The sequence below is a fragment of the Perognathus longimembris genome, chromosome 1 (genome assembly GCF_023159225.1).
Source record: "Perognathus longimembris pacificus isolate PPM17 chromosome 1, ASM2315922v1, whole genome shotgun sequence".
NCBI lineage: Eukaryota > Metazoa > Chordata > Mammalia > Rodentia > Heteromyidae > Perognathus > Perognathus longimembris.
Window position 1 is genome coordinate 131002632 of NC_063161.1, and position 27629 is coordinate 131030260.

General features: G+C 42.8%; 1 protein-coding gene across 1 annotated transcript; it reads left to right on the plus strand.

The window, feature by feature from the left end:
- The first annotated feature begins 2070 nt into the window (after positions 1-2070).
- On the plus strand, positions 2071-26090 carry Clta (clathrin light chain A). Its single transcript, XM_048333569.1, has 5 exons — positions 2071-2418; positions 12907-12944; positions 14110-14227; positions 18462-18573; positions 25642-26090. Exons 1-5 carry the CDS (start codon positions 2202-2204, stop codon positions 25811-25813), a joined length of 657 nt encoding a protein of 218 aa, XP_048189526.1. The 5' UTR covers positions 2071-2201; the 3' UTR covers positions 25814-26090.
- Positions 26091-27629: the final 1539 nt, after the last annotated feature.

The following is a 27629-nucleotide window of genomic DNA, read 5'->3' on the forward strand; positions in this document are numbered from 1 at the left end:
AGCCCCGAGCTGCAATTGCACAGGGCTTATAAAGGCAAAAAACAAAGTTACAGCCATCAGGTGTTCAAGCAAGCAAGGTTAGGACAAGCAAGATTAGTACAAATCTGATTGGCTCAGGGCTCAAGGCACTCTGGGGGAAGTTAGAGTTAAGTATTCCCAGTGGTTAGAGTTCTCCACCGGCTGGGCCCTAATAAGCTTGTCCTGAGTTTGCTCACAGGGCCTGCTTATCTCAGGTTCATGTGGTAAAGTGGAGCCTGACTTCAAAGTCTGGCTCTTCAGTTTTAAGTAATTACCATTTTTGTCATTAAAATACATTCATTAAAAACTGTTTATCTCTGTTCATCTCTGAAGGCATCTTTGTCCTTTGGTGTTGTTTATTTTGGGGGGTAGTTTGTTTCTGAGATGGAGTTTTGCTATGCTGCTTAGGCTGGCCTCAAACTCCTGGGCTCAAATAATTCTGCCTCAACATCCCAAGTAGCTGGACCTACAAGAGGCCTTGTAAGGTTTTTTTTTTTTTTTGGCCAGTCCTGGGGCTTGGACTCAGGGCCTGAGCACTGTCCCTGGCTTCTTTTTTTTTGCCAGTCCTGGGGCTTGGACTCAGGGCCTGAGCACTGTCCCTGGCTTCTTCCCGCTCAAGGCTAGCACTCTGCCACTTGAGCCACAGCGCCGCTTCTGGCCGTTTTCTGTATATGTGGTGCTGGGGAATCGAACCTAGGGCCTCGTGTATCCGAGGCAGGCACTCTTGCCACTAGGCTATATCCCCAGCCCCCTGGCTTCTTTTTGCTCAAGGCTAGCACTCTGCCACTTGAGCCACAGTGCCACTTCTGGCCATTTTCTGTATATGTGGTGCTGGGGAATCGAACCCAGGGCCTCATGTATATGAGGCAGGCACTCTTGCCACTAGGCCATATCCCCAGCCCCCTTGTAAGGTTTCTTATAATTAGTAATAAAAATGTCTTGCTACCTACTGCATAAGCTCTCTTCCTTAATACAATCATGATTTACTGGGATCACTTTATTAGTTGGTGTAGACAAAACTAGCTGTTATTCAAAAGACCCTGACTTAAAAGAAATACGGAAGTAACGTCATATCTAAAGAAAGTTCCTGCTGCCTCTATCTGGGCAAGGTTGTGGCTACATCTATCATGGAAGTCCTTGTGAAACCAGGATTTCCTCTTGGCCACTGAGAGCCCCTACTCCCCATACAAAACAAAACAAAACACTCGTTCGCAGTTTTCCCCTGAAGCCAGTGGTCCCTATGGTACTTTCCAATTCTAGAAATTTCTCTCTAGCTCTGAAAAAGCATACTGGTTAAAAGAATGCTTTGTCAAAGAAGACACTTGCCTTTAAACAAATTCTTATGGGAGAAAAATCATTGCCAATTTGAATCGAAGTAAAGCTCCAAGGAAAGAAAGAATGGGTGGATAAATAATAATAACTATGGATGGATTAAGTGTACTTTATGAAGTCATTATATTTCTTTTTTTTTTTTTTTTTGCCAGTCCTGGGGCTTGAACTCAGGGTCTGAGCACTGTCCCTGGCTTCTTTTTGCTCAAGGCTAGCACTCTACCACTTGAGCCAGCCACAGCACCACTTCCAGCTTTTTATGTCTATATGGTGCTGAGGGAATCGAACCCAGGGCTTCATGTATAGGAGGCAAGTGCTCTAGCCACTAGGCCACATTCCCAGCCCCTGAAGTCAACATATTTCTGTAAGAGTTCAGTCTTCGAATGATCCCAGAAGAGAGGCAATGCAGGATTCTTCTCATTTTACAAAAGAGGAAACTGATCAAGCGAAAACCTCAGACTTAGCCAGGCAAGGCTGCCCACACTCCACTCACCTCCCCCTGCAGGGAAGGCACCCGCCAAGCCGGCGGTCGGGCGCTGAGCAGCTAACATCACTTTCGGTCAGGTGGCACTTCCGCCTCCCTGAGCCGGAGGCTCGCCGCCCAGTCACGAGTTGTCTCTGTGAGCCCACCCTCCAAGCCTTCGGATTGGGTAGCTCCCGTCCTTTGATTGGCTGTTCCCTTAGGACTCCCAACCCAACCGGATATAGGAGCTGTGCTTCCGCTTCCATTTCTCCCTCCCTCCGGCTTGTCCTCCGGTCGTAGTTGCCACCGCAGCGGCTGCTGCCCAGTGCGGTTCTGGTGGGTCAGTTGGTTGTCTCTTAACGTTGCTGTCTGCGCCGTTGAATTGCCCACCATGGCTGAGCTAGATCCATTCGGCGCCCCCGCCGGCGCTCCTGGAGGCCCCGCGCTGGGGAATGGAGTGGCCGGCGCCGGTGAGGAAGACCCTGCCGCGGCCTTCCTGGCGCAGCAGGAGAGCGAAATCGCGGGCATCGAGAACGACGAGGCCTTCGCCATCCTGGACGGCGGCGCCCCTGGGCCTCAGCCGCACGGCGAGCCGCCGGGAGGTGCGGGTGAGAATGCGGGCGCGTTTGGGGCGGGGACGGCGGCCCCGGGTCTGTCTGAGCCCTTCCGTGTGAGTTCTCCCGGCCGAACCAGAGAGGTTAGAAGCGAGCGCAAAGAGCACGCGAGACCCCCCACGCGGTCACGCCGGCTCAAACCTGGGCCCTGGGGGCCTGCCGCGGCCCCTCAGGGGGCCTGAGTGTGGTCGGGCGCCGGCAGAGCGAGAGAAGCAAGCCTCTTGACCGGGAGACCCAGTAGCCCCGGAAGCCTGTTTTAACTTTTTCATTCAGCGCTCGCCCTCCTTTAAGCCGGAACTCAGAAGCAGCCGCATTGGCGCGTTTGGCCAGACTTAGAGCAATATCCTTATTGAGACGTAGGATCAAAAATGGCAGTGCAGAGTGTGGGGCTAGGAACCATCAATATGAAACTCAAGAAAGATGGTCTGACTCTGGGAAAGAAAACTGGCTAAGAGTGATAGATGCTTGGCATTCTTCGGTTGTGTCACGGCTGGGACTTGGGGGTCTCTTCTTCCTCTGGAACGAGTTTTTCTTATGTAATGTTGTCCAAGGAGAACCCATAAGATTTCATTACTTAGCAAGGGAAGGAGGTGACTAGGGAGAGTAAAAGGGTGTTGGGGAAGAGAAAGAAAACAATTGACCTCTGAATGCCTTACATGGATTTGATGCTTAAGATGGTGGTGTAGGAGAAAAGAAAATGGGGAAGACCTGTTCAATAGTATCAGAGAGTAGGGAATTAGAAGAATGGACAATAGCTTTTCTTGTACTATAAACAAGAAACCAAGCTGAGTGTCTGTAATCCTAGCCACTCAGAAAGTTGAAGCAGGAGAATCACAAATTCAAGACCAACCTGAACAACATAGAATTTGTCTGGGAAAAAAAATCCAGTTATAGGAGAGTAGGGTGTCATTGGGGAAAATAGGAATGTCTATACTACCCTAAACTCCATCCTTAAGGAGCCAGGCACAGAACATATATGAGTAAAACAGGCTGGGCATAGAATAGTAAGGAGTTCAATAGAGTGGTGCTCTGTATATTGTTTAAATTCAGAAATCTCAAATTACTATGTATGACAATATTTTTAGGGAGAGGGGGATTACAGCCTCTTGAGTTTTTATACTACACTGTACTACTACTTAGGCAAGTCAGCCTCCCAAAAAGGTCTTCAATGAGAATACATGAAGTTGTGCAAATATACAACTTAGAGCAAGTAGATTGGACAGAACTAGGCAATGATAAGGATATGAAGTTGATTTAGTAATTAGGAGCTATTTTCCTTAGTCTGGGATTAAAAGTTTTTACTCCTTAATTAATCCCCTCCCCCTTCATTTAACAGAAAACTGAATCCTAGCAAGAGATGACTTGCTTAAGAAAAAAAAGATGAGTTAATACCGGAGCCCCAAGTTTCCTGACCTTTAAGCTGTACTGCATTCCATTGCAGTTTGTTTAGGCAAAGTGTCTTGAGATAAAAGATTGTGGCTGATCTGTGTAGGTTAGGATTGGGAGAAGCAGGACTCAGAAGGCTGTTGTGATTCAAAAACAGTGTTATTCTTTTTTTTTTTTTTTTTTTTTGGCCTGTCCTGGGGCTTGGACTCAGGGCCTGAGCACTGTCCCTGGCTTCTTTTTTGCTCAAGGCTAGCACTCTGCCACTTGAGCCACACCGCCACTTCTGGCCGTTTTCTGTATATGTGGTGCTGGGGAATTGAACCCAGGGCCTCATGTACACGAGGCAAGCACTCTTGCCACTAGGCCATATCCCCAGCCCCAACAGTGTTATTCTTGATCATTCTTGCGAGCAGGGTGTCTGACACATTGAAGGTATGGGCCAAAATACACAGCTCTTCGTGGTAGACACTGGGAAAGTAAAAAGGAGAGACTAGCTTTGGATACTCTGGTCTTTGTTCATCAAGCATTCAGCAAAGGGAAGGAAAGGGATGATTGCTGACTTAGTTCCTGGGAAAGCTGTTCTTAGTGAACTAAGCATTTAGTGACTTAAGGCCAGATCCCCAACCCTTGACAGTAGTGCAGCACTCAGCACTTTAGGGGATAAGAGAACTCTCTCTCTCTCTCCCTCTCCCTACCTCCCTCTCCCTCTGTCTTTCACACACACACACACACACACACACACTATTTTAGGCCTTCCTAGGTTGAATGTGGCCTTTAGCTTTGTGATTGGAGGCAATTTATGTAACTGCATCATTACTCAGCCTGTTTTCTGTAAAAAGTGCTTAATATATGGGGTGAAGTGTGGGCTTGGGGCCATAGTTCAAGTGGTAGAGCATCTGCTTAGCAAATGCTCGGCCTTGAGTTCAAACCCCAATACAGCCAAAAAGAAGTGTCTGTAAAATGCTTATTGGTATACAGTAAGTATCCACTTAATTCTAGCTTATGTTTCCTTAAGGTAAGGAGAAGGAATTATAAGGCTTATAGGCTTTGGAGGTGTACTTAGGATGTTCTTTCTGATGTGCTATCAGAGAGCTAAAAGGCTGTAAGATTGAAGAGACAGGGGAAAAAAAAGTTAAACTTGTTTTATTCAGCCTTGAGGAAAATTCCTGTGGAAAATGGGTACAGGGAGAGAACTATGACTTCGGTTGTTAGGAAGTCAGAAGAGAAATTTAAAGGCCGGAGATAACCAGCTAGGTGAAATGGCTTTGTGGTGGTGGTGGTGGGGTTATTGAACAATTGACTGGTCAGGGAGACAGCATAAGTTGGGGCTATTGAAAATCCCCCCCATCATGAGGGCCGAGGTGGGAGGAGAACAGAAGTGGTCAAGGAACTGAGAAGTACAAGGCATTGTGCTTTGGATAAGTCCTTTCTCAGAGAAAAAGGAAGAGGTAGGTAAATGAAAGGGATGCTTTCTGGATTAATTTTATTGGTAGAAGTGTCATGTGTAATACTGAAAATGTACTGCATGAATACAAAATACCATTATCCCATATTCTTTCTGAATCGTTCTGTAACTCTGCAAGCTAAGTGGTAGTGTTACACTTCAGATGAGAAATTACCCCTGGAAATTAAGCAGTGATTCTAACGTACAAGCTAACCATTCTCAGTTGGAATTCAGAGCTAGTTCTGCTTGACTTTAAATGTTTCAGCAACATGGTAACTCCTGTTTTTTTCCTCTTTGGAAGCTTACTCTGGTCCTTGTTTCTTTCTGGGGTTTCTAAGATGGCCTAGAAAGTTTCCTTGTGAATTATTGAGTTGCTTAGCTCAGCTGTCCTAATCAATGCCCCTAGGTGTCCCTTTCTGTATGTTTCTATAGCAGTGGACTAACCTTTGACTTAGGTCAGTTGATTTATACTTGCTGATAATTCACCCCTGTAATTCTAGCTACTCAGGAAGCTAAGATCTAGAAGATCATAGTTCAAGGCCAACAGAACAGAAAAATTTGCTAGGCTCCATCTCAAAGCAAAGGGCAGGCAGCATGTAGTTTAGGAGGTATAGGATGAAAGTTACTTGTAGTTTTGTGTATGGAGTAGTGATCAAAACTTTTTTCTTTCAAAAGTGGCCCTGGGATGGAATTTATTAACTGGATAGTTGAGATGTTAGTTGTAATATATTAATCATTACATGGGACTGCCCAGACTAGCCATTTTATAGGCTGTAGGATTTAAAAGTATCTCACTCTTCTCTCTTACACAAAAATAAATTCCAGGTCTATTAAAGAGAGACCTTTTTGTTGTTGTTGTTGTTGTTGTTGTTGCTGTTGTTGTTGCTGCTGCCAGTCCTGGGGCATGGACTCGGGGCCTGAGCACTGTCCCTGGCTTCTTTTTGCTCAAGGTTAGCACTCTACCACTTGAGTCACAGTGCCACTTCTGGCCTTTTCTGTGTATGTGGTGCTGAGGAATAACCCAGGCCTTCATGTATATGAGGCGAGCACTTTACCACTAGGCCATATTCCCAGCCCTAAAGAGAGGCTTTTAAAAAAATAATAAAAAGAAGTGAATGGTTTATCTGTCTCATGATGGGAAAGGCCAGTCAGTATAAAAGCAGGTGGAGATACCTTAAAGGAGGAATTGGCAGTATCTACATACAAGTAGAGAAATTAAGAGACAGAGGAAAATATTTGCAATATGACTGGGCTACATATACACAACACTTAGAAATCAAGATATAGCAAAAAAAAATAGGCAAGAGTCAGTTTAGTAAAGGAAAAAAAATCAAGTGTGAGGTATATTAATACCTTATAGCAAGTCAGTGGCACAATCTCCATGAAGTTTTGTTTTGTTTTGTTTTTCTCCCTTATTATCTGTTTATTTAGCACATGTTTAAAAGCATGATAAAGCAGTCTCTAGTGTCAGAGAACATTGGAGAGATATATCTGGTGATCCAGCAATTCTACAACAAGGAACTTAATAAAGAGGAACAGTTAAATATGCCAAACACTTTTAAATCCAGTTTTCAGTAAGTGATGTGTGCTACCTACTCATGGTTTGGTTTGATTTGGTTAAGACAGAGTCTTACTATATAGCCTAGGTTGGTCTTAAATCCTCATTCCTCCTGCCTTAGCCTCCTGAGTGCTAGAACTACAGTCATGCACCACCATTTACAACTTAAAACTGGATGTATTTTCTGTGCATGTGTGTATGCATGTGTGAATACACACAGCAGTACTGAAGTGAAGCTTGAACTTGGCCCCAGTGCTTTCCCTTAAATCTTTTGCTCAAGGCTAGTGCTCTACTGCTCCAAAGCTTGTAGTTTTTAAAGCAAAGAGCAAAAACATACTAAAAGGCTCCTTACAAAATCTATAAAAAGGCTGGGAATATGGCCTAGTGGCAAGAGTGCTTGCCTGCCATACATGAAGCCCTGGGTTCGATTCCCCAGCACCACATATATGGAAAATGGCCAGAAGTGGCGCTGTGGCTCAGGTGGCAGAGTGGTAGCCTTGAGCAAAAAGAAGTCAGGGACAGTGCTCAGGCCCTCAGTTCAAGGCCCAGGACTGGCAAAAACAAACAAAAAACTGTACTGTCTTCAATACAACACTGGAGTAGCTGGGAATGCTGATCCTTTGTAGAGCTTGTGTTTGTGAGGCCTTGGATTTGATCCCTAGCACTAGGAAAACAAGACTAAAAAGTAAATATCACAGACGTAAAATAGTTCAGGAAAACAAGTTTAAAAATATAAGAAGTATTTTGAACTAGTGGAAATATACAAAACTAATTGGAACAGATCAAAGCTGAGGTAGGTTGCGATCTGCTTAGATCCCATGGTTTGTATTCATATATCAAATTAACAGATAGTCTTTCTTCTGTTATTCTAGCTTGCACAAGTTTAGCGCTTTTTTGTTTTTGTTGGTTGGTTTTGTTTGTTCCTTGGTTTGGGGGCTTGAATTCAGGGCCTGGGTACTGTCCCTGAACCTCTGTGTGCTCAGGGCTTGCATTCTACCATTTGAGCCACAGCTCCACTTCTGGCTTTTTATTTTGTTATCGCATGGTAGTTAATTGGAGAGAAGAGTCTGATAGACTTTCCTGCCTTGGCTGGCCTTGAACAGCAATCCTAGCCTCCTGGTTATAGGTGTGAGCCAGGCATCAGCCACCAGCAAGTTTAGCACTTTTTTTTTAGCCATGTTGGAGATTGAATATAGGCTCTCACATGTGCTAGGCAAACACTACTACTAAGCTACTACACAGTGGCCCTAGCAACACTAATAACTGGTTATCTCACATGCTTTTTTTTGGCCAGTCTTGGGGCTTGAACTCAGGGCTTGGGTGCTGTCCCTGAGATTCTTTCTTGGCTAGCATTCTACAACTTGAGCCTTAATGCCACTTCTGCCTTTTTTTTTTGGCCAGTCCTGGGCCTTGGACTCAGGGCCTGAGCACTGTCCCTGGCTTCTTCCCGCTCAAGGCTAGCACTCTGCCACTTGAGCCACAGCACCGCTTCTGGCCGTTTTCTGTATATGTGGTGCTGGGGAATCGAACCTAGGGCTTCGTGTATATGAGGCAGGCACTCTTGCCACTAGGCTATATCTCCAGCCCCACTTCTGCCTTTTTGAGTAGTTTATTGGCTATAAGAGTCTCATGACACCGCTGGGAGTGTGGCTTAGTGGCAGAATGCTTGCTTGCCTCGAGGGCATGAGGCCCTGGGTTCTATTCCTCAATACCACGTAAACAAATATAATTAAATTAAATTTTAAAAAAGTTTAATGGACATTTTTGCCTGGGCTAGTTTTGAATCACCATCCTCAGATCTCAGCCTCCTGAGTAGCTAGGATTACAGATGTGAGCCACCAGCATCTGGTCTCATATGCACTTTTAAAAATATACATAAATATTCTCAAAAGATAAAATGATATTACTAATTATATGCTTTTTCTGGAATGCCTACCTATTCACCTTACAAAGAACCCTACACACATGTCAGGTTTTTTGGGGGTTTTTTTTTGAAGTGCTGATACATGTATGTAGTCATTTGCTATAAGGATTAAAATTATAAAGTCTTTTGCCTGCCACATTAGAAGCAATTAGTAGCAATTACTAAGAAAGCTGAAAAAACTTAATAATAAAAATGAATGGATTACTAGAAGACATGTCAGAGGAGCCTTGTTTGGCTAAAAGAAATGTATGTGCATGAGACAAACTAAAAGTACAGAAACGAATAGGACTCAGTGATAGATTATATGCATTTTCTTGTTTTCATTCCCCCCCCCTTTTTTTGTTTTTGCAAAATAACAAATGTTTTAGTATCAGGGAGTGTGTGGTGGAAATATAATCTATAAAAACATTTAGTACCACTAAGCCAAAAGGAAGAGACTTGGGTGAAGCAAGAGACACAAAGAATGGATAAAATACTAGCATTGACTTGGAAATAGACAGGTTGGGTTTAATTAGTTAAGAGTGATGGAAGGAAGAGGAATGGTTTGATGTACCCCAAGCCTCTAGGGAAGCTCTAATGTTTCCACGTATTGCCCTGTGAGGGCCTCATAACATGGCTTATGTAACTACCAGGCATTCTTTCAGTCCGGGTTTCTTTTTTTTTTTTTGCCAGTGCTGGGCTATATATGTGGTGCTGAGGAATCGAACCCAGGGCTCACGTATGTGAGGCAAGCACTCTATCGCTAGGCCTTATTCCTAGCCCCTTTTGTGAGTATTAAAAGGCTTATATCTTCTCCATCTTCCTTCTTTTACCTCATTCAATAAGATAACCACCAAATTTTAAAGAAAAAATGAGATAAAATAGGGCTGGGAATATGGCCTAATGGTAAAGTGCTCACCTCGTATAAATGAAGCCCTGAGTTCTATTCCTCAGCACCATATGTGGCACTGTGGTTCAAGTGGGAGAGTGCTAGCCTTGAGCAAAAAGAAGCCAGGGACAGTGGTCAGGCCCTGAGTTCGAGCCCCAGGACTGGCAAAAAACCAAAATTTTAAAAAATGAGATAAAATAATAGAAGCCCTGTACAGTGGGTGATAAATTGACCAGCCAGCCAATAAATGATACAATAAGTTAGTGGAAGCTTTTATAGAAGCTCCCCAAAATTATCAATAGAAGACGGAGCATGGGGCTGGGAATATGGCCTAGTGGCAAGGGTGCTTGCCTCATATACATGAAGCCCTGAGTTCGATTCCCCAGCACCACATATATAGAAAATGGCCAGAAGTGGCTCAAGTGACAGAGTGCAAGCCTTGAGCAAAAAGAAGCCAGGGACAGTGCTCAGGCCCTGAGTCCAAGGCCCAGGAGTGGCCAAAACCCCCCCAAAACAGAGCAGCCCCTGCATTAGGGATTATACAGCTCTGCACAGACCTCCTCTCAGAGCTGTTATGGAAACTACTTAGCTGGACCAGTCCAATAATAAAACTGGTAAGACACAGAAAAGAGTTTTTAAAAAACTAGTCATTGGCGGGTTGACCAGGATATGCTCCTTTAAATGGCTGCCTTTAGTTCACAACAATTACTGTATTGCCAATGCAAGACTGCAGGCCCAATTGCTGAGTCTTTGGCTGGCTGCCTTTTCTCCTTCTAAAACTTTGGAAATTCTGGTTTCTTTTTTGAAATTTCCTTAGTACCATGCATTAAAATAGGTTTGGCTTATGGAACTATTCATATTTATTTCAAAAAAATGAAGCTTATTGATCACAAGTTTTGGAAGGCTGAGAAATCCAAGATTATAAATAGGTCTTAGACATTTCTCTCACTTCTGAGATGCTCATTATTACTTATGAGCACATGAATAGTTAATTGTGTCAAAAAGACTAGATGATGGTTCATCATACTTTGAGTGTGTGTATGTGCATGCGCGTGTGCACACTGTCCTAGGCACTGTCTCTGAGCTTTTTGCTCAAGGCCAGTGCTCTACCACTTGTCCCATAGTTCCACTTCCTGCATTTTAAGGGGTAAATTGGGAATGAGAGTCTGATAGGACTTTCTTGTCTGGGCTGGCTTCAAATGATCCTCAGATCTCAGCCCTCTGAGTAGCTTTTTATAGGTATAACCCACTGGCAGCTGGCCACACTTGGAGTTTTTGTAACATATTCTTGAAAGTATAGGTTGAATTTGGAGTGGCCAAAATGTACAAGGATTACAGTTTCGTAAGTCAGGTTATGAGTACAGTGCTTCTTTGTCAGTGTCACCCCTTCCTTAGTTCTTCCTCTTTTCTCCTCTCAATTTATGTAATTATTTTATTTTTTGCTGGTCCTAGGAGCTTAAACACTGGGCTTGGGTGCTGTCCCTGAGATTTTGTGCTCACGGTTGGTGTTCTGTCATTTGAGCCACAGATCTATTTCCAGCTTTTTGTGGTTAATTGGAGATAAGAATCACACATACTTTCTTGCCCTGGTTGGCTTTGAACCATGTTCCTCAGATCTCAGCCTCCTGAGTAGTTAGGATTACAGGGTGAGCCACCAGCTCCCAGTTTGTAATTAATTTTTTAAATAATGTACATAGTTATAATGACTACATTTATTTGCTCACCTTCTCTCTCCTTTCGTTTGTCCCCTTTTGCCCCTCTTTCCACAAACACATTTCTGCTCCTGCTGCTCATTTTGATAAATGGTACAATATTCTTTTGGTTTGCTTTTTTTTCCTGCTAGTCCTAGGGCTTGAACTCAGGGCCTGGGCACTGTCCTTGTGCTTTTGCTCAAGGCTAGCACTCTACCACTTGAGCCACAGCACGACTTCTGGCCTTTTCTGTTTATGTGGTGCTGAGGAATCAAACCCAGGGCTTCGTGCACTGTAGGCAAGCACTTTATCACTAAGCCACATTCCCAGCCCTAAATGTTATATTAATTCAGAGAAATTATACCCTTGGATTGTTTGTGTACATACATTGAATACATTGAGCCTGTATATGTTATCATGCATATTTATATTTTACATCTTGCCTTCACATATGAGAGACAGCATATGCTATTTGTCTCTCTGAGCTAGCTAACTTTACTTAACAAGATTTTTTATCTATCCATTTCCCTGAAAGTGACATAATGTTATTCTTTCTAGTGGATGAGTAAAATTCCATTTTATATGTATACACACACACACACACACCATTTTTTTTTTTTTTTTTTGGCCAGTCCTGGGCCTTGGATTCAGGGCCTGAGCACTGTCCCTGGCCTCTTCTTGCTCAAGGCTAGCACTCTACCGCTTGAGCCACAGCGCCCCCTCTGGCCGTTTTCCATATATGTGGTGCTGGGGAATCGAACTGAGAGCTTCATGTGTAGGAGGCAAGCACTCTTGCCACTAGGCTATACTCCCAGTCCCCACACACACCATTTTTGTGATCCACTTCCTACTCTAGGGCATCTGGGCTATTTCCGTAACGATTATTGAGAATAGTGCAGCAGTGAACATGGTTGTGCAAGTGTGTGTTTACTGTATCTTGGCTTATAATCTTCTGGGTAGTTGCCCAAGAGTGGTATGGCTGGTCATAGGGAAATTCTATATTTGGTTTTTTGAAAAATCACCAAACAGCTTTCCAGCGTAGTTTGTATTAGTTTACATTCACACCAACAGTTTAATAGCCCTGGGATGCTGAAATCTTAACTGTTTTGCCCTAATTCCAAGTAGACAAGAAGAATCAATAAGTCTCAGTGTGGACGCTAGTATCAACCCTACTCTAAACAAAAACCCATCACAGGATGAGGAGTCATGGCCCCTTGTAAAAAGCAGCTTGGTTTGAAAATAAAGCTGCATATTTCTGCTCACTGGAATTACGGGCCAGACTTTTCCTTTTCCAGAACTTTCAAAAAGAAGTAATTTTTGCTTCTCGTCTATCAGGCTTCCATTTGTTATCTCTCTTAGTTAGTAAATAGAATCATGGAACTGGGCTTGGGAACAGATTTGTCCACATTTTGAAGGAGTCATTTGGTTATAGCATATCTTAGTTTCTTCATTAACGAAGAAGAAAAAAAGAATTGTATCTAATATCTACCAAAGGGATAGTATTTAGTAACTCACAACACCTATAGCATTCAATACTATATTCCACTGTATAATTCTTTGGTTTGTATTTGACCAGCCCCAGTTGACAGACTGAAATCTTGTATGTTACAGATGCTGTTGATGGAGTGATGAATGGCGAATACTACCAGGTACAGAACACTCTGATAATGTTAAATAATAGTGATCCTGGAGCCTTTCCTTCCTATGATTAGAATTGACTGATTTAGATAGAGATCCTGGTCCTCTGACTTTCCTGAATATATTAGTAGGTCATATATCAAAAGGGGAGAATTTAAAGAGATGGAATCTATAGAGCCAGTTAATGTTAACATCTTTATTTTCAAGAAATGACCCTTTGTGATGATGACAATGGTCAATTTAAGCAGTCTATTAAGTACTATAATAACTTAGTCACTAATATTTTAAGTAATTTAGTCTGGCAAAATTAAGCTATTTATTTTCCCTAGTTGAACAAGTGGATAAATCTCTAATGATCAATACTTGATTTTTAAAAAAAATAAGCTGTTTATTGTTAGTCTTCAAATCTAACCTCTACTATAAGAGATCTGTCACATTTGCTGTGACTCATATTTGCTTGCCTTTTTCCACTTCTCTCAACTGTAGTAACTACATTTTAAAATTCTTAATATTGGGGCTAGGAATATGGCCTAGTGGTAAAGTGCTCACCTCATATACATGAAGCCCTGGGTTCGATTCCTCAGCACCACATATATAGCAAAAACCAGAAGTGGCACTGTGGCTCATGTGGTAGAGTGCTAGCCTTGAGCAAAAAGAAGCCAGAGACAGTGCTCAGGCCCTGAGTCCAAGCCCCAGGACTGGCAAAAAACAAAACAAAATAAATAAAATAAAATTCTTAATATTTACTATGTTTTGATTAGATGGTATTTAGTGACTTGTTTTCTGTGTGATATATTTTGAAGTCTTTGACTCTAGGCCTTGTTTTGCTCTTAGCTTTGTCACTTTGAAAATACCACATAATCTGTGTCAAGTGAGGAAACTGCTCACACAGTTTCCTAATACATTCTATTGTCTACTCACCCCCAACTTTCCTTTCTCCTAGTTGTCTCCCACTTCATAGCAGGTAAAATAACTATTCTGCCACCCTCATGAGATAGTGAAGATTCAGTTTAAAGCTCCTATTGCCATGTGAGGTTATATTGTTGCTTTAAAGGTAATTCCTAACACTCTGCAATAGCCACCAGTGCTGTGTGTAACCAAAAGTTCTAATTTTTATGAAGCTCGTTTCAGGGAAGACTTTGGTACTGATAGAATGCAATTGTGTTTTGTGTTAAGGAGAGTAATGGTCCGACAGACAGTTATGCAGCTATTTCACAAGTGGACCGATTACAGTCAGAGCCTGAAAGTATTCGTAAATGGAGAGAAGAGCAAAGCGAACGCTTGGAAGCCCTTGGTAAGAAAGCAGTCTCTTTTTGTCTTTGAGTATCTGTTTTCAGTGGAATTGTTAGCTGTCTGTTTTTATCCTTTTTAACTTGCATTGTAGTGTTTTTGTTTAGTCTTTGTGAAGATAAGAACACTCGTGGGAGATGCCTCATTTTGATTAGGCTAAGTAATATGGTAACTTAAGAATCTGTCATCAGAGAAGGAAGATTAGCATTACTGACCTTAGGGTAGTCTTAAGGTAGTATTTATGAGAATTCTTTGTAAACTTGAAGGTATTATTTCCATGCAAGAGATCTTCATGGTTCAATTATCATCTGAATGATTAAGTTAAAGTGATATTCATACAAGGAAAATATGGAAGATGTGTTATTTACTTTCTGCTTTGGCAAAATTCTTAAGAGTCAAGATTTATTTTGGCTTACAGCTTCTGAGGTTTCAGTCCTTCGTCAGCTGTCACCATTGCTTTTAGGCCCATGGCAAGGCACTTCTGGGCCTTTGGCAAGGCTGAAACATCATGATGGAAGGTCATGATGGAGGAAAGCTATTTACCTCATGACAGCCAGGAAGGGGAAAAGGCCAAGGACAGGATATACCCTTTGAAGGCAAACCCAGCCACCAGTCTCCTTCAATCAGTTGGGAATAAGGAATAAGCCATGGGAAGGTAGATTCCACAGTTTCTGTCCCTTCTCTATAGTTTTATTAATGCCGACTCCATCAATAGATTAATCCATTAATTATGTCAGATCCTTATGAACTAATCATTTCCTAATAACATCATTGGCTGGGCACCAGGTTTTAATCATAAGAGTTTTTTGAGGAGTGGTGGAGAACACACACCCAAATCCTGACTGGAAAAAAAATGTGTACAATTTTTTTTTCACTTTACCATCCCTGTAAGGAAAATTTTTACCTTTTATGGTTGAAGAAAGTGGGTCATAGCTAGAATAAGTATTTGAAACACACAGCTAAGAAGTAGTAAAGTCTCAATCTGAGTCTGCCTTGCTTTAAGGTACATAGTTGTGTATATAACCAACTACTTAAGCAAGCCAAGCCCAGTATTGACACAAGCTACCTTGGCCTTTGGTGAAGTGTTGTGGACCTGGACTGTCATTTATTTCGTAAGATCATGAGAGAACTAGTATTGTACATGGTGGTTTGGAGAAGTATAGCAGGATATGACGATATAATCTGTGATGTATTCTTTTGTTAGCTCTTTGTCGCAATTTCAAATACAGAACAGTTCCAAGAAGGAAATTGATAGGTTAAATAGTTTGCGTTTATTTTGCCATAATAGGTTATTTTTATATAAATTAGGCACATTTGTATATCTTATACATACACATCTTTTGTTTTGACTGATCTACTTTAACATAGAGATACAACTTTCTGTCTGAATATATTACTATTTATTTTCTAGAAATAATAGCATTCATTATGTAGCCACAATGTCAGCTGTATTATTCTCTCTTGAGAACCATTGACCTAGTGAAAATATGACTTCTTATTTTTCAAAAGGGGTACCTAACACCCAGAAATAGGAAAGGCCTTGACCCAGATAACATAGCCAATTAGTGCCAGATCTTTTTATCTCTAGTCCAGTTTATTTGGCTTTCAGAACAAGACATACTGTTTGATTTTATACAGCAGCACTGCAATACTAGTTTTCTTTGATGATGAAAATATTTGGTAACTGCACTATCCAAAATAGAAGCCACTGGTCACATGTGGCTGTTGTTACTGAGTCAGTTCTTCAACTTGAATAAATTAAAAATTTGAATTGGCAAGTTGGGAATAAGGAATAAGCCATGGGAAGTCGCTTTTTAATTCAAGATGCCTTCTTGAGAAAAGTCAAACTTGGCCTTGCATTCTAGTTGAATTGGTCCACAAATAAGGTGTTTCTTCAGTTTCACCTTTTTCCCTGCAAAAACGGTGAGAAAATCAAAAATAGAGAATCAGGGCCACTGTCAGCAGTTCACAACTTAGCTGTTGCCCACATTGTCAAATCATTTACTTTTCTGTGAACAGCAATGAGGGTGGCCAGATAAGGGGCTTGTCAGTATATCTTGCTTTTCAGTCTCCCCACATCTGTATTCAGGCTTAGTGTTCTGTCTTACCAAGCTAAGGACTGAAGTATTATGATTTCGGGGGGGGGGAGCAGTGAGGGGGTAGCCTTTTTTTGGTGCCAGTACTGAGACTCATTTGGCTTTTTCATTCAGGATTAATGTTCTACAATTTGAGATACACCTCCAGTTCCAGCTTTTTGTTGGTTAATTGGATTTGTCTTGCAGAGCTGGCTTTAAACTGCAATCTTCAGGTCTCAGTAGCTAGGATTAGAAGTGTGAGCTCCTGGCTTGATTCTGAATTCTTATTTCCATTGTCACTTGCTAATCTGTAAATGCTGGAGATAATTTAAACGTTTTTTCCTTGTACAGTAACCACATCCTATTATAGATGATCCCGATTTTATTTAAACTTCTTTTCAGACAAATTTTCATGATAATTTGTCTTAATATATAATAAAAGTTGTAGTAATCATTAGATTACACTGAAATACTTTTTATCAAAAACACTTTTCTAAAAGTATTTTCACTGAAAGAAGAAGACCTTGCATTCAGATTCTTTGCTCACTAGTACCGTACCATCAGCCCACAGCATCTCATTGTATGTAGCACGGGGTTCTCATTCCACTGTGCCGTAGATGGACACAGGTCAGAAGTTTCCTGATACATGAGAGTCATTGGAAAGTCTGAGTAAAATGAACCTCCTGAATGCTAAGGTCGCCTTCTGATAAAGTAGACAACAAAGTGAAAACTTCATGACTTTTTTTAAAATTTTTTTTTAAACTTCATGATCTTAAATTTTTGTTTTTAACTGCTATTAGGCTATTTCTTATTACAGATACAACTTCTACAGATTGTTATGAAATGACCAAAGATGCTTCATTTCTGCCTTCAAGTCGTTTGATAATTTCCCTACTTCCTCTTCTCCTCCTTTCCTTGTTTTCTAGATTTCTGGTGACAATGAGAGTTACCTTTAGAGTCAGACCAGCCTTTGAGTCTTGTCTCTGCTATTCACTAGCACCTATAAGACATTCACTCAAACTTACTGAGCTTCCCCTCTCTCCCCACTACTGAAAATGAGCTTAGAGTTTATCTTTTTGGGATTGTTCTAAAGATTTTAAATGTGATGTCTACAAAATACCTGCCAGAGAAAATGCCTTAAGAATATGTTTGAAGTTTCGGAATATCAACTACTGTCCTACTATTTGTGGCATGATTTCTTTGTAGCTTCAAATCCTAATGAATATCCCTTCAGCTAAATGTTTTTAATTTTCAGGAACTTCATGTTTGATAATCCAGTCTGGCAAACTGCTAGGTGTGCATTTTCTCCCTCTTTTGGTTACCCTTAATAATGATCTCCTGCTCTATCCTATGGATTCTCTCTTCATTGAAATTTATCTTGCAGCTCTGTCCTAGCTCTGTCACAAATTCTGCAGTCTAAGTAGGAGTAGACATTTTATGGTCCTCACTGATTTTGACGATCTATATTCTGCATTCTCTGATTCTTGAACAATCTTTACCACTAGTAAAGGTTCTGCCTCCCCCCAAAAGTAGTTATTAGCCAGCTTTTATAATGCTAGCTGCTTAGGAAGCAGAGACTGAATTGTGATTCAAGGCTGGGTATGGTAGTACACACCTATTATCCCAGCCCCCATGGGAAAGTATAAATGGTCCAGACAAGCTCTGGCAAAAAAAAAAAAAAATTACCTCAAAAATATCCAGAGCAAAAGAGACTGGAGGCATAGTGATAGAGCACTCCAGTGATAGTGCCTAGAACATACACACATTTCCACACTCCTTCACTCTCCTGCCAAAAACAATTCCAACTGAATTAAATTCAGTTAGCCCAATGAACAAAGTGTCAGAATTATGCTGGTGTCAGTGGTCTGGGATAGGATGGGGTAAAAGACCAGGAATAAAATCACTGAGACCAAGAGTTGGTTGTACTGAGAATGAAACCAGAGTTTTTATCTCCCTACTATTCTCCCTACATACAGACACACACACACACACACACACACACACACACACACACACACACACACACACACACACACACAAACACATAACACCCACACTCACCACCACCTCCACAAGTTCAATAAGACCAAAAAATAAATTGGTGAAACAAACTTAAACTTATGTTTTGTCTTATTTGTATTGTCTTTTTCCCTTCCTTCAAAGATGCCAATTCTCGAAAGCAAGAAGCAGAGTGGAAAGAAAAAGCAATAAAGGAGCTAGAAGAGTGGTATGCGAGACAAGACGAGCAGCTACAGAAAACAAAAGCAAACAACAGGTCAGTCCACGGTGGTTCTAGCACTCTTTGTTTCCCAAGAGTGAATCAGATCATTGCCCAGTGTCCAGTCTAGATGGTTCTTAGCTCTTCTTCTTGAAGTGGGAAAGGTCTTGAGGCAGGTTTGGAAGAAAATATTTGGAACACAGAGGCTGCAAGTCTCCTGGGTCTCTTGAGCATAATTTGGCTCATTCTTTAGCCATCCCAACTCTAGAGTGGGGTTAGCTCTTAAACTGAAGGTTTGATTTGCTTCTGCTATCATAGTGTGATTCAGGAAAGAGAAAGTTACTTCATAGATTCTGTCCATGTGGCAAAAATAGCCCTGAAATGAAAGATCACTTTCCTGACTACACCAAGATCTCATTACTTTGAAGATGATTATAGACCCGGTCATGTTATGTCTCCTAAATACAACTCAACCCTCTGAAAGAGGCTTCACAAAGGGATCCTTAGCATGGGAATAGGCCCTGTAACTACATGTTCCAACATAGTGGGTGACTTCAGAATTATGGGTTCACTAAGTACTTAACCTGTGCCTAAGGAAATATTGGATTGGCTTCTGAATAATGCTTTTTTCCCCCCCAGAATTTTTGACTTACTGAAGGTAATAGGGAGAAAATACATGTATTCTCATATCACTACCAAGTAGCAGCTGTAGTCTTCAGTGCACTCACTTCTTGGAAGTCCTACCTCCTCAAGAAGTCCTTCATTTTTGGAAGTAGCCCAGAAGCATATGCAGCATGGCTCCCCACAGGCGAGGCAGATTGGCTTGCTGTTTCTCCTGGGTTTCCAGCCTGTCTTTCACTGAATAGTAGTCACTCCACTCAAGTCAGTGGAATAAGCCAGACCAGGCCTGCAATGAGTTTTTTAAAGTAGAGCCATAGGTTCCTGTACTTATTCAAACAGTGGCTTGGGTCAAGTGCCCTTGTCCCTGGCAGCTGTAGTTGATAGAAATCTGCTGAGAAAGAGGGAGCCAGTGGCTTTGTAGCCAGCTGATGCATTGTGGGGCAGCTGTGGGAAACAGATGGACTCTCACACTCAGCCCTTTACTCCTTGTATCTTTGTGGTCATCCGTGAGTCTGTCAGCTGCTCTTGGATGCCAGGCCTAAACCTGGATACTGGTCACTTTCCTCTGAGGGATACTTCAAGGAGTGACTGCCAAGGTTCCATTTGAAGTTCTGTAGCAAAGAATGGTGGCAACTGCTGTCTGTTGCTATTTGCTGGTGAGGAGATGGCTGCCAGGCAGCTATGTTGGCCTTCTGTTGAATGCTGATGGCTTCAGACTCTGGGAACCTACACTTACTCAAGGGTGTCTCCCCCACTCCTGGCAGGAGCAAGTCCAGATCTGTAAAGATGATTAGGTTGGTGATGGTGATGTCCGTCCGTTCCCCCCCACCCCCCAGCAAAGCTGCCTCAGCACTGAGTCTGCTCTGAAGTGCGTGGCACGACAAGCTGACATCCTGTGATACTGGTCCATATGACTTCAGCAACTTAGCTAAAGATTTTCAAATTTTAGTCGTGAATGTATTGAGAATAGATTCCATGCTGGAGAAATTTTCAACACATTTTTGCTGAACTCCTGTAGAGAAAGGGCTCCCTCCTCTCCTATTGGGATCTTAGAGGTTGAGTCTGTGAGTGTGGGGATAGGGCTGCGATTCTTTTTTTACTTGGGACTATAGAATATTGGCTTGGCTGGTCTCAGGTGAACCTTCAAGTTCCAGAGAGGAGAAAGGACTTACATACTTCATACAAAGAGCATAGGGCTGTTTAGAAACCCAGTCATTTGCCTTGTGGAAACCTCAGTAAAAGACTGAACCTGTTTACATAAAACAGTACGCTTCCCCTGTCACCATGATCATAGGACAGAAGGAGTGTTTTTCACATTTATGATTCTTCAAAGAGTGGAAGCAGGAGTCAGTTAAGAATCATTTTGGACACTGGGGATGTATATAGCTCAGTGGTAGAGCACTCATCTAGCATGTGTGAGGCCCTGGGTTTCGTCCTCAATACTAATAAATATTACACCACGTGTACATATGATCCCAGATTTTTAGGAAGCAGAAGCAACAGCATACAAGTTCAGGGCTAGCCTAGGCTACATAGTTAGACCTCATTTTTAAAAAAAAAAATGACTTTGAGGTGCTTCCTGTGGTACACATCTTACCCTAGAGATTTCTTTTCCACTCTTTTTTGAAAATCTCACTATATATTCTAGGCTGTCCTTGAACTTGTGGTCTTACTTCATTCAGCCTTCTGAATGCTGAAATTATAATCATATACCTATCCTGGAGATTTTTATATTGGGTGATTACTCTTTTCTGCCATTAATGCCTATAAAATTTCCTGCTGTTTTTTCTATATTTTTAGAAAAGATAATGGGGTACTCATTTCTATCAGGTGTCATTCTCCATGAGTATTTTTATAGTGGCTATATGTTAAGGACCCCAGAAAATCAGAGGCATTCAGAAGAGGAGGCTTGGGTGTAGAAAGAGTGTCAGGTGGTTTTGACTGTGACCTCAGATCTGCTGTCTTCCAGATGCCCTCCACCCATTAGAGCCATTGCAGCACATCCAGGCCAGGCACTGTGCTTGTGGAGCGTGGATTTCTTTCCCCTAATAAAAGTTTGTTGTCTATTCTCACACTGCATCTCCCTCCTTTTTTTTTTTTTTGGTTGGTTTGCTTTATTTTTTGCCAGTCCTGGGGCTTGCACTCAGGCCCTGAGCACTGTCCCTGGCTTCTTTTTGCTCAAGATTAGCATTCTACCACTTGAACCACAGAGCCACTTCTGGCTTTTTCTATATATGTGGTGCTGAGGAATCGAACCCAGGACTTCATGTATACAAGGCAAGCACTTTACCACTAGGCCATATTCCTAGCCCTCCCTTTTTTTTTATCTTCTCCATTTAAAATGTCACTGCACAAGAGTGTGAATTGCTCAGACAGCCTGCGGATGTGGTTCTGATGACTTAAAACTAGCTTCTACAGTTAGTTCAGTCATGAAAGACCACCCCAGATCATGCCCTTCCCAAGCCAGAAGAGAAGCATTCTCCCAGTTCAGGTGGCTTCTGTGCTGATACTTTTCAGTTCTGCCAAGGCTTGAAAACCTTTTGAGGGAATCTGATTCCTACCAATGGTAGGCATTATTTTTCCATGCTCTTGTGGGATAATTTATAGAAGGAAAGTGTTCTGAAGACCTTGTCGGTAGTCAATTTCTCCTCACTCTCTCCCAGGCTGTCCCAAGCCTCATCAGACCTGCCAAGGCTAATAATTGCTGCTTTCAAGTCCCTTGGGCTGCTGTGTTTGCTGTTTGTTCTTCAGGGACTCTGTCACTGACAAGCTCTTTAGTCTTAGGACTAGCTGCAAAGGAGCAGAGTCTGGCATTTAAGCCTTTGTTGTCAACTGATGCCTTGACAAGAGTCATTAAACCTTTATTCTTTTCCAGTGAGAGCAAGATGAAGTTGAAATGGATTAGGTTGAGCCCTTTGTGTAAACTAGAAGGATTATGGTTTTACAAGCTGGCGGGTCTTTCCTCTGCCTCCCACTCAGTCAGCCCACAAACAACTCTCTGTTTCCCTGCTGAGTCACTTCAAGTTACAACCAGGCTGCTCCTTTTGTCATCTCTAAATTTCCACAAAACACCTCCTGTGTATAAACCAAAACAGGAAAGATAAGAGAGTATGTGTGAGTTTAAAAATAAACTGAAAATTTCTAGAATTCTAAAAAATTACTAGAACTAGATGAATATGCACACTTAAGTTAATAACTGAAGTGATTAGCCTTTCAAATGTCTCTTCCTTCCCATTTGCCCACCATAAACTGGCCTGGCAAAGGTTAGCTATCATGGACAAGGGGGACTGTTCCCAGCCATGCAGCCTGGAACAATGGAGTCAAAATCCAGCCTATCCTCAGCAATATAAAATTCTTCTAGTCAGTCTGCTTCCTTAGATGGAAGCCCTGCCATATTTACTTCCCCATCTGAGGGAGAGTTAAGGAGGATTTTTGGATTTCTGGGTTGCACTTAGTGAAAGCCAGCCCAGCCTTACTCAGGAACACACAAGACCCAGGTCTGGAGTTCCTGCCAGCAGGCCACTTGGCTTCAGTTTTTTTGTTTTTCCCTCTAAGTAGGGATTTTGAAATGACCTTAAGTTTCTAGGATACTGAAAATGTATCCTGCTCAGCCAGTGAAGGGAAGCAGGAATTGGATAATTCAAGATTTGAGGTCAAATCTTTAGGGCTGAGTGCATCTGGAACCAGGCAGCATTTGAGGAGTACCCAGTGCTACTTACTGGAGCTGACAGAAACATGGCATGGCACAGCATCACTTCCTGCACATGCACCAGCTAGAAAGCAACTTAAATATACAGTTGAAAGAACCATGTACTTAGAGCCAGGTTGGCTTGACTATGAGGGAGGATAGTTCAAATTGTCTCGACCTCTTGAGCATCTTCTGAACACCTCTACCGTGCTGTAGTTGAGCAATCTCATTCATTTCTAAGCCTCAGTGACCTCATCTGTAAAGAGGGCACTGGCATACATAGATTGTGACATTGAAGACTGAAATCAGCATAATGTATGTGAAGGGGGTTGACCTATCATTGGTTGCCTAAAACAGGTTGTTGCCGGGTAAGCCCTAGAGCCAAAGCTGCCTGCTCGCTATCGTGGGGGAGCCACGCACAGAGCAGCAGCAACTCCAGGAAGGCTGGACCTGCCAGCGTATCGACGACTGCAAGCCTCCTGGGGTTCAGGAGGGAGCCTTGCGAGCAGCTCTCACAGCCCACTTGCGCCTCAATTGTGGATTTTAGATGTTTCTGCTTCTCAATGTTCTCTCTTTTTTCCTGCCTGCTTGCCTGCCTTTTGGACCTCTTGCTGTCTAGGGTGGCAGATGAAGCTTTCTACAAACAACCCTTCGCTGACGTGATTGGTTATGTGTATGTTGCAAAACTAATTCCTTTTCTTGTTTTGATTCTTTCTACTTTTTGTTAAGAGTTAAGCTCCTTTTTTGTCACAGTTGCTTTGCTTTTTTAAACTATCTCACATTGGCACTGGGGGCTGCCTGAGTGTGGATAAGCGCATATATATGATCCGTTGCTAATCTTGATCCCCACTCCCTCTGATGGCCATTTCTCATATTTGGGATCTTGGAGGGAGGCACACTAATGCCCTTTCAAAATGTGGATCCTTTGTGATCTTGTCTAGGGAGGGTTTGGGGCCTAGGTGGACTCTGACCTCTTTCTGTTGCTGCACGGTTACCAATAAGGCCCTGTTTATTTCCTGCCCAGAGCAGGTAAAAATCCCAGGAGGATAGGAGCCTGTGAACAGCCGCAGCCACAGCAGCAGAGCAGTGCTTTGCATTGTACTCTGCACTTCAGAGAGGGTGGGGCTCCTGTCTCTCTGGCAGAGGGTACTGTCTCCAGTGGGTGTCTGTCATTTCTGTGCTCTCACATATCAGAAATTGCTGTTGAGTGGCCAGCTTCTGATGCCCTATCCCCTACCCTAGCACATGCCCCCAGCTGTGATACCAAGATGTCCATAGCTGTCTCATAGGAGCCACTTCACACACACACACACCATTTTTTTTTCTACATCTTTGGAAAGTATTTTTTTTAAGGATTCCTGTTGTCAAAGCAGTGTTACTGAAGAATTGGAACCAGTCCCCACTATATCCTTAAAAATTAGAGCCAACTTCCTACATGAGGGAGATGGGGGTAGAATGGAGGAAGAAAGAAGCCTGTAGAAGGTGGGTGGCAAGCTGAGGTCTGTAAATACTTCTAGGGCCCATGACCTTGAGATGTTCACCTTGTTAGCAGTCAGACTGGGTTTCCCGGGCCCTCAGAGGACATTTACAATGAGACTTGTGAAATGCTGGACTTACAGGTGGTGTTTGATCTGACTTTTGCACATTCTCTCTGGAGTAGAAATGGAGACTGGAAAGGTCAAGCCTGGTTTTGCTGAGCAGCAGGGTAGCCCAGCAAAGCCAGCTGCACGTTCCCAAGCATAGAGAAGAGTGGCAAGGGCATGTCTAGCTTACTGACCATCTGCATTGAGCTCATTCTCATTTTCTATATCTGACCTAAAGTTTCTCTCCTTGTTTCTTCTCTTCACCTTTAAGCACAAACATAAACCATCCTTGCTACAGCCTAGAACAGTTAAGTAAACCTTTCTCACTGCCCCTAACTGTGTGTGCCATGAAGTCGCAGTGTTGTAGTGGCTCTAGGCTTCAGCGGTGTTTGCCACGGCCATCCCTGTGATAGTGCTACCCTACCCCCCACCCCTGTCCCCACAGACCGGTCATCTCCATTGCTTTTGCTTTGCCCGTGATGCTTGTTGGAGTAGATGAATCTATGGTGTCTTCCCACTTCTTACCCCTGTCCTTTCAGTTATTGCCCAGCTGGGGGTGGGCTGAACTTGATATGAAAATATCTTAGAGTGGCATCCTGCCAAAAAGCAGCTAACATTGGCTCTCCTGCCAGGGTGTGCCCTGAGTGGTCCTGGGCACCTGGCTGGAGAGAAAATGGCAAACTTTTGGCCGAAGTAGAGAATGTCCTAACAACCCCCTTTCCAAGAATGGCTTTAGTCTCTAGTGCCTGCTAGCATGGGAGCTTCGTCTTAAATTCCTTTTGATCTGCCCTGTTTCTCTCCAGCCTTAAGAATAAATCTAGAGGCTAACTGTGCAATGACCTGTGGACTTTTTAGAAGTTTCAAATTTTCTTGAAACTCAGTACAGCTACCTCCGAGTTACTGACCAGCCTGCCGCTTCGCTCCAGTTCCTAAAAGTAATATGTAGCTGGCCAACAATTTGCTAATGCTCTTTATGAGCAGACAGCCAGACCGAGAGACAGAGTAAGCCCTGAGCCAAACACCTGTATTCCACCATTTTACACAGCAGCCTAGGCACCCTGTGCCTAGGAGAGCGAGCCACATGTCCACCCCTGAGTCAGACCCGGGCCAGGGAAGACCAGCTTGCCATCAAGTCAGGGAGGAAAAGGCCATCACTGTTGTGTAGCAAGGCAGCCACCAGGTTGCTCATAGGGTTTTCCACATTAAACCAACACGTTTTGTTATCGTTTCTAGGGCAGCAGAAGAAGCCTTTGTAAACGACATTGATGAATCGTCCCCAGGCACTGAATGGGAGCGGGTGGCCCGCCTGTGTGACTTTAACCCCAAGTCCAGCAAACAGGCCAAAGACGTCTCCCGCATGCGCTCAGTGCTCATCTCCCTCAAGCAGGCCCCCCTGGTGCACTGAAGAGCCACCCTGGTGAAACACTACATCTGCAATATCTTAATCCTGCTCAGTGAGGCTGTTCACAGTAATTGGATTAATTATGTTGAGTTCTTTTGGACCAAACCTTTTGTCTTTAGAGTTGATCATTGTTTGTGATTGCATGTTTCCTTCAATTGTGTTCTCCCTGGCATTCAGCAAGGAGGGGAGAGGAGGAAGAGGAGGAGGGACACTCCCACCAGTAGCCTCAACCTGTGCTTTTGTGCATTATTCTGAGAATAAATTTCTGTTTCAAACATTATACATGAAGCTTCTTTATTGACCTCTAGCTGCGCTGCAGCAATTCTCATCATTTTTAGGGACCTCTACCCCCTCCCCTTAAACTACAATAGTTCTGCATTTCTCTCTTCTATGGAATTCTGTGGAAATTTTTGTTTGAAAAGTGAACTCAGTGACTAAAAGTTGACCTGTATTGTGTCCCTAAGATGCCTGTGAATCCTCTCACCAACCTGAGACATTTTCTACAAAGTGGGTTCATCATTATCCCTTAGTTTAGGGTTTTCTACGGCATATTTCCCCAGGAGTCTGTGTTGGTATCATTTGTCATGAGACCTTTACCATTCTTTGGATTCAGTTAAGTGAACCTGACTCTGGGCAGGGTGTGTGTGTGTGTGTTTCTGGCACTAGTCATATTCCATATGTCCACTATGTGAGCAGGGAGCATCTGAATTGATCAGTGCCAATGGCTGTCCCAGAAAGCTGTATTAGAACATGCTGACTGTCTCACATGTTCATTCTCTGCCTTCAGAATACCTGTGTAGAATGTGGCACTTACTGTTTTAAGCAATTAAAGTCATCTGCAGCAACCCTGCTCTTGTCGCCTTGTATTTATAAAATAGAGATTCCTATAGCAGTATGTTCAGAAGGCAGCTTAAGTCTTGCCATGGTCAAAGAAAAAGTCCATCTCTCAACACTGAATATTTGCATGGAGAAAGCACTTTCCTTTTTTCTCAGCTTCCTAGTGAGCATTTCCTTGATCTGGACATTTCTGGCATGTTTGTGTTTGTACCCCTTCTTTAGCTCCCTCTGCATTTCTTTTTTTTTTTTTTTTGGCCAGTCCTGGGGCTTGGACTCAGGGCCTGAGCACTGTCCCTGGCTTCTTTTTGCTCAAGGCTAGCACTCGGCCACTTGAGCCACAGCACCACTTCTGGCCGTTTTCTGTATATGTGGTGCTGGGGAATTGAACCCAGGGCCTCATGTATGGGAGGCAAGCACTCTTGCCACTAGGCCATATCCCCAGCCCTCCCTCTGCATTTCTAATGCCATTTAAAATGTTGAGACCTAGAGGCCATGTCCATAATGCCTTGCTCCCTCTCATGAACTCCCATAACCCTCTACCTGGCATATGTGTGTGTATGCTGGTCCTGAGGCTTGAATTCAGGGCCTGGATGCTGTCCTGAGTTTTTTGCTCAAGGTAGTATATTATGTACCACTTGCCACAGCTCTGCTTCCAGCTTTTTTGATAGTGTAGTGGAAATGAGTCTCAGGCTTTGCTGCCCAGGTTGGCTTTAAACTGGCATCTTCAGGTCTAGCTTTCTGCATAGGATTATAGGTGAGCAAAGACTGTGAGCCAGACCTACCAAATAATTCCTGATCCACAGAAACTGAAAAATAATTGTTGACATTTTCAGATCTTTTTGTTAACAGATATAACAGAATTGTTTCTAATGAGCTACTTAGGAGGATGGAGCTAGCTGGTCAGAGATAGTTGAGTGGATGCTCAACCTTTAGTTGTAAACTTTGTTAAAAGAAGCTGCTTAGCTAGGTGCTGATGGCTTAC

Coding starts and splice junctions, on each gene's coding strand:
- Clta (XM_048333569.1), top strand. CDS start 2,202: ATGGCTGAGCTAGATCCATTCGGCGCCCCCGCCGGCGCTCCTGGAGGC. Junction 12,945..14,109: donor TGAATGGCGAATACTACCAG/GTACAGAACACT, acceptor TTTTGTGTTAAG/GAGAGTAATGGTCCGACAGA. Junction 18,574..25,641: donor AAAACAAAAGCAAACAACAG/GTCAGTCCACGG, acceptor TATCGTTTCTAG/GGCAGCAGAAGAAGCCTTTG.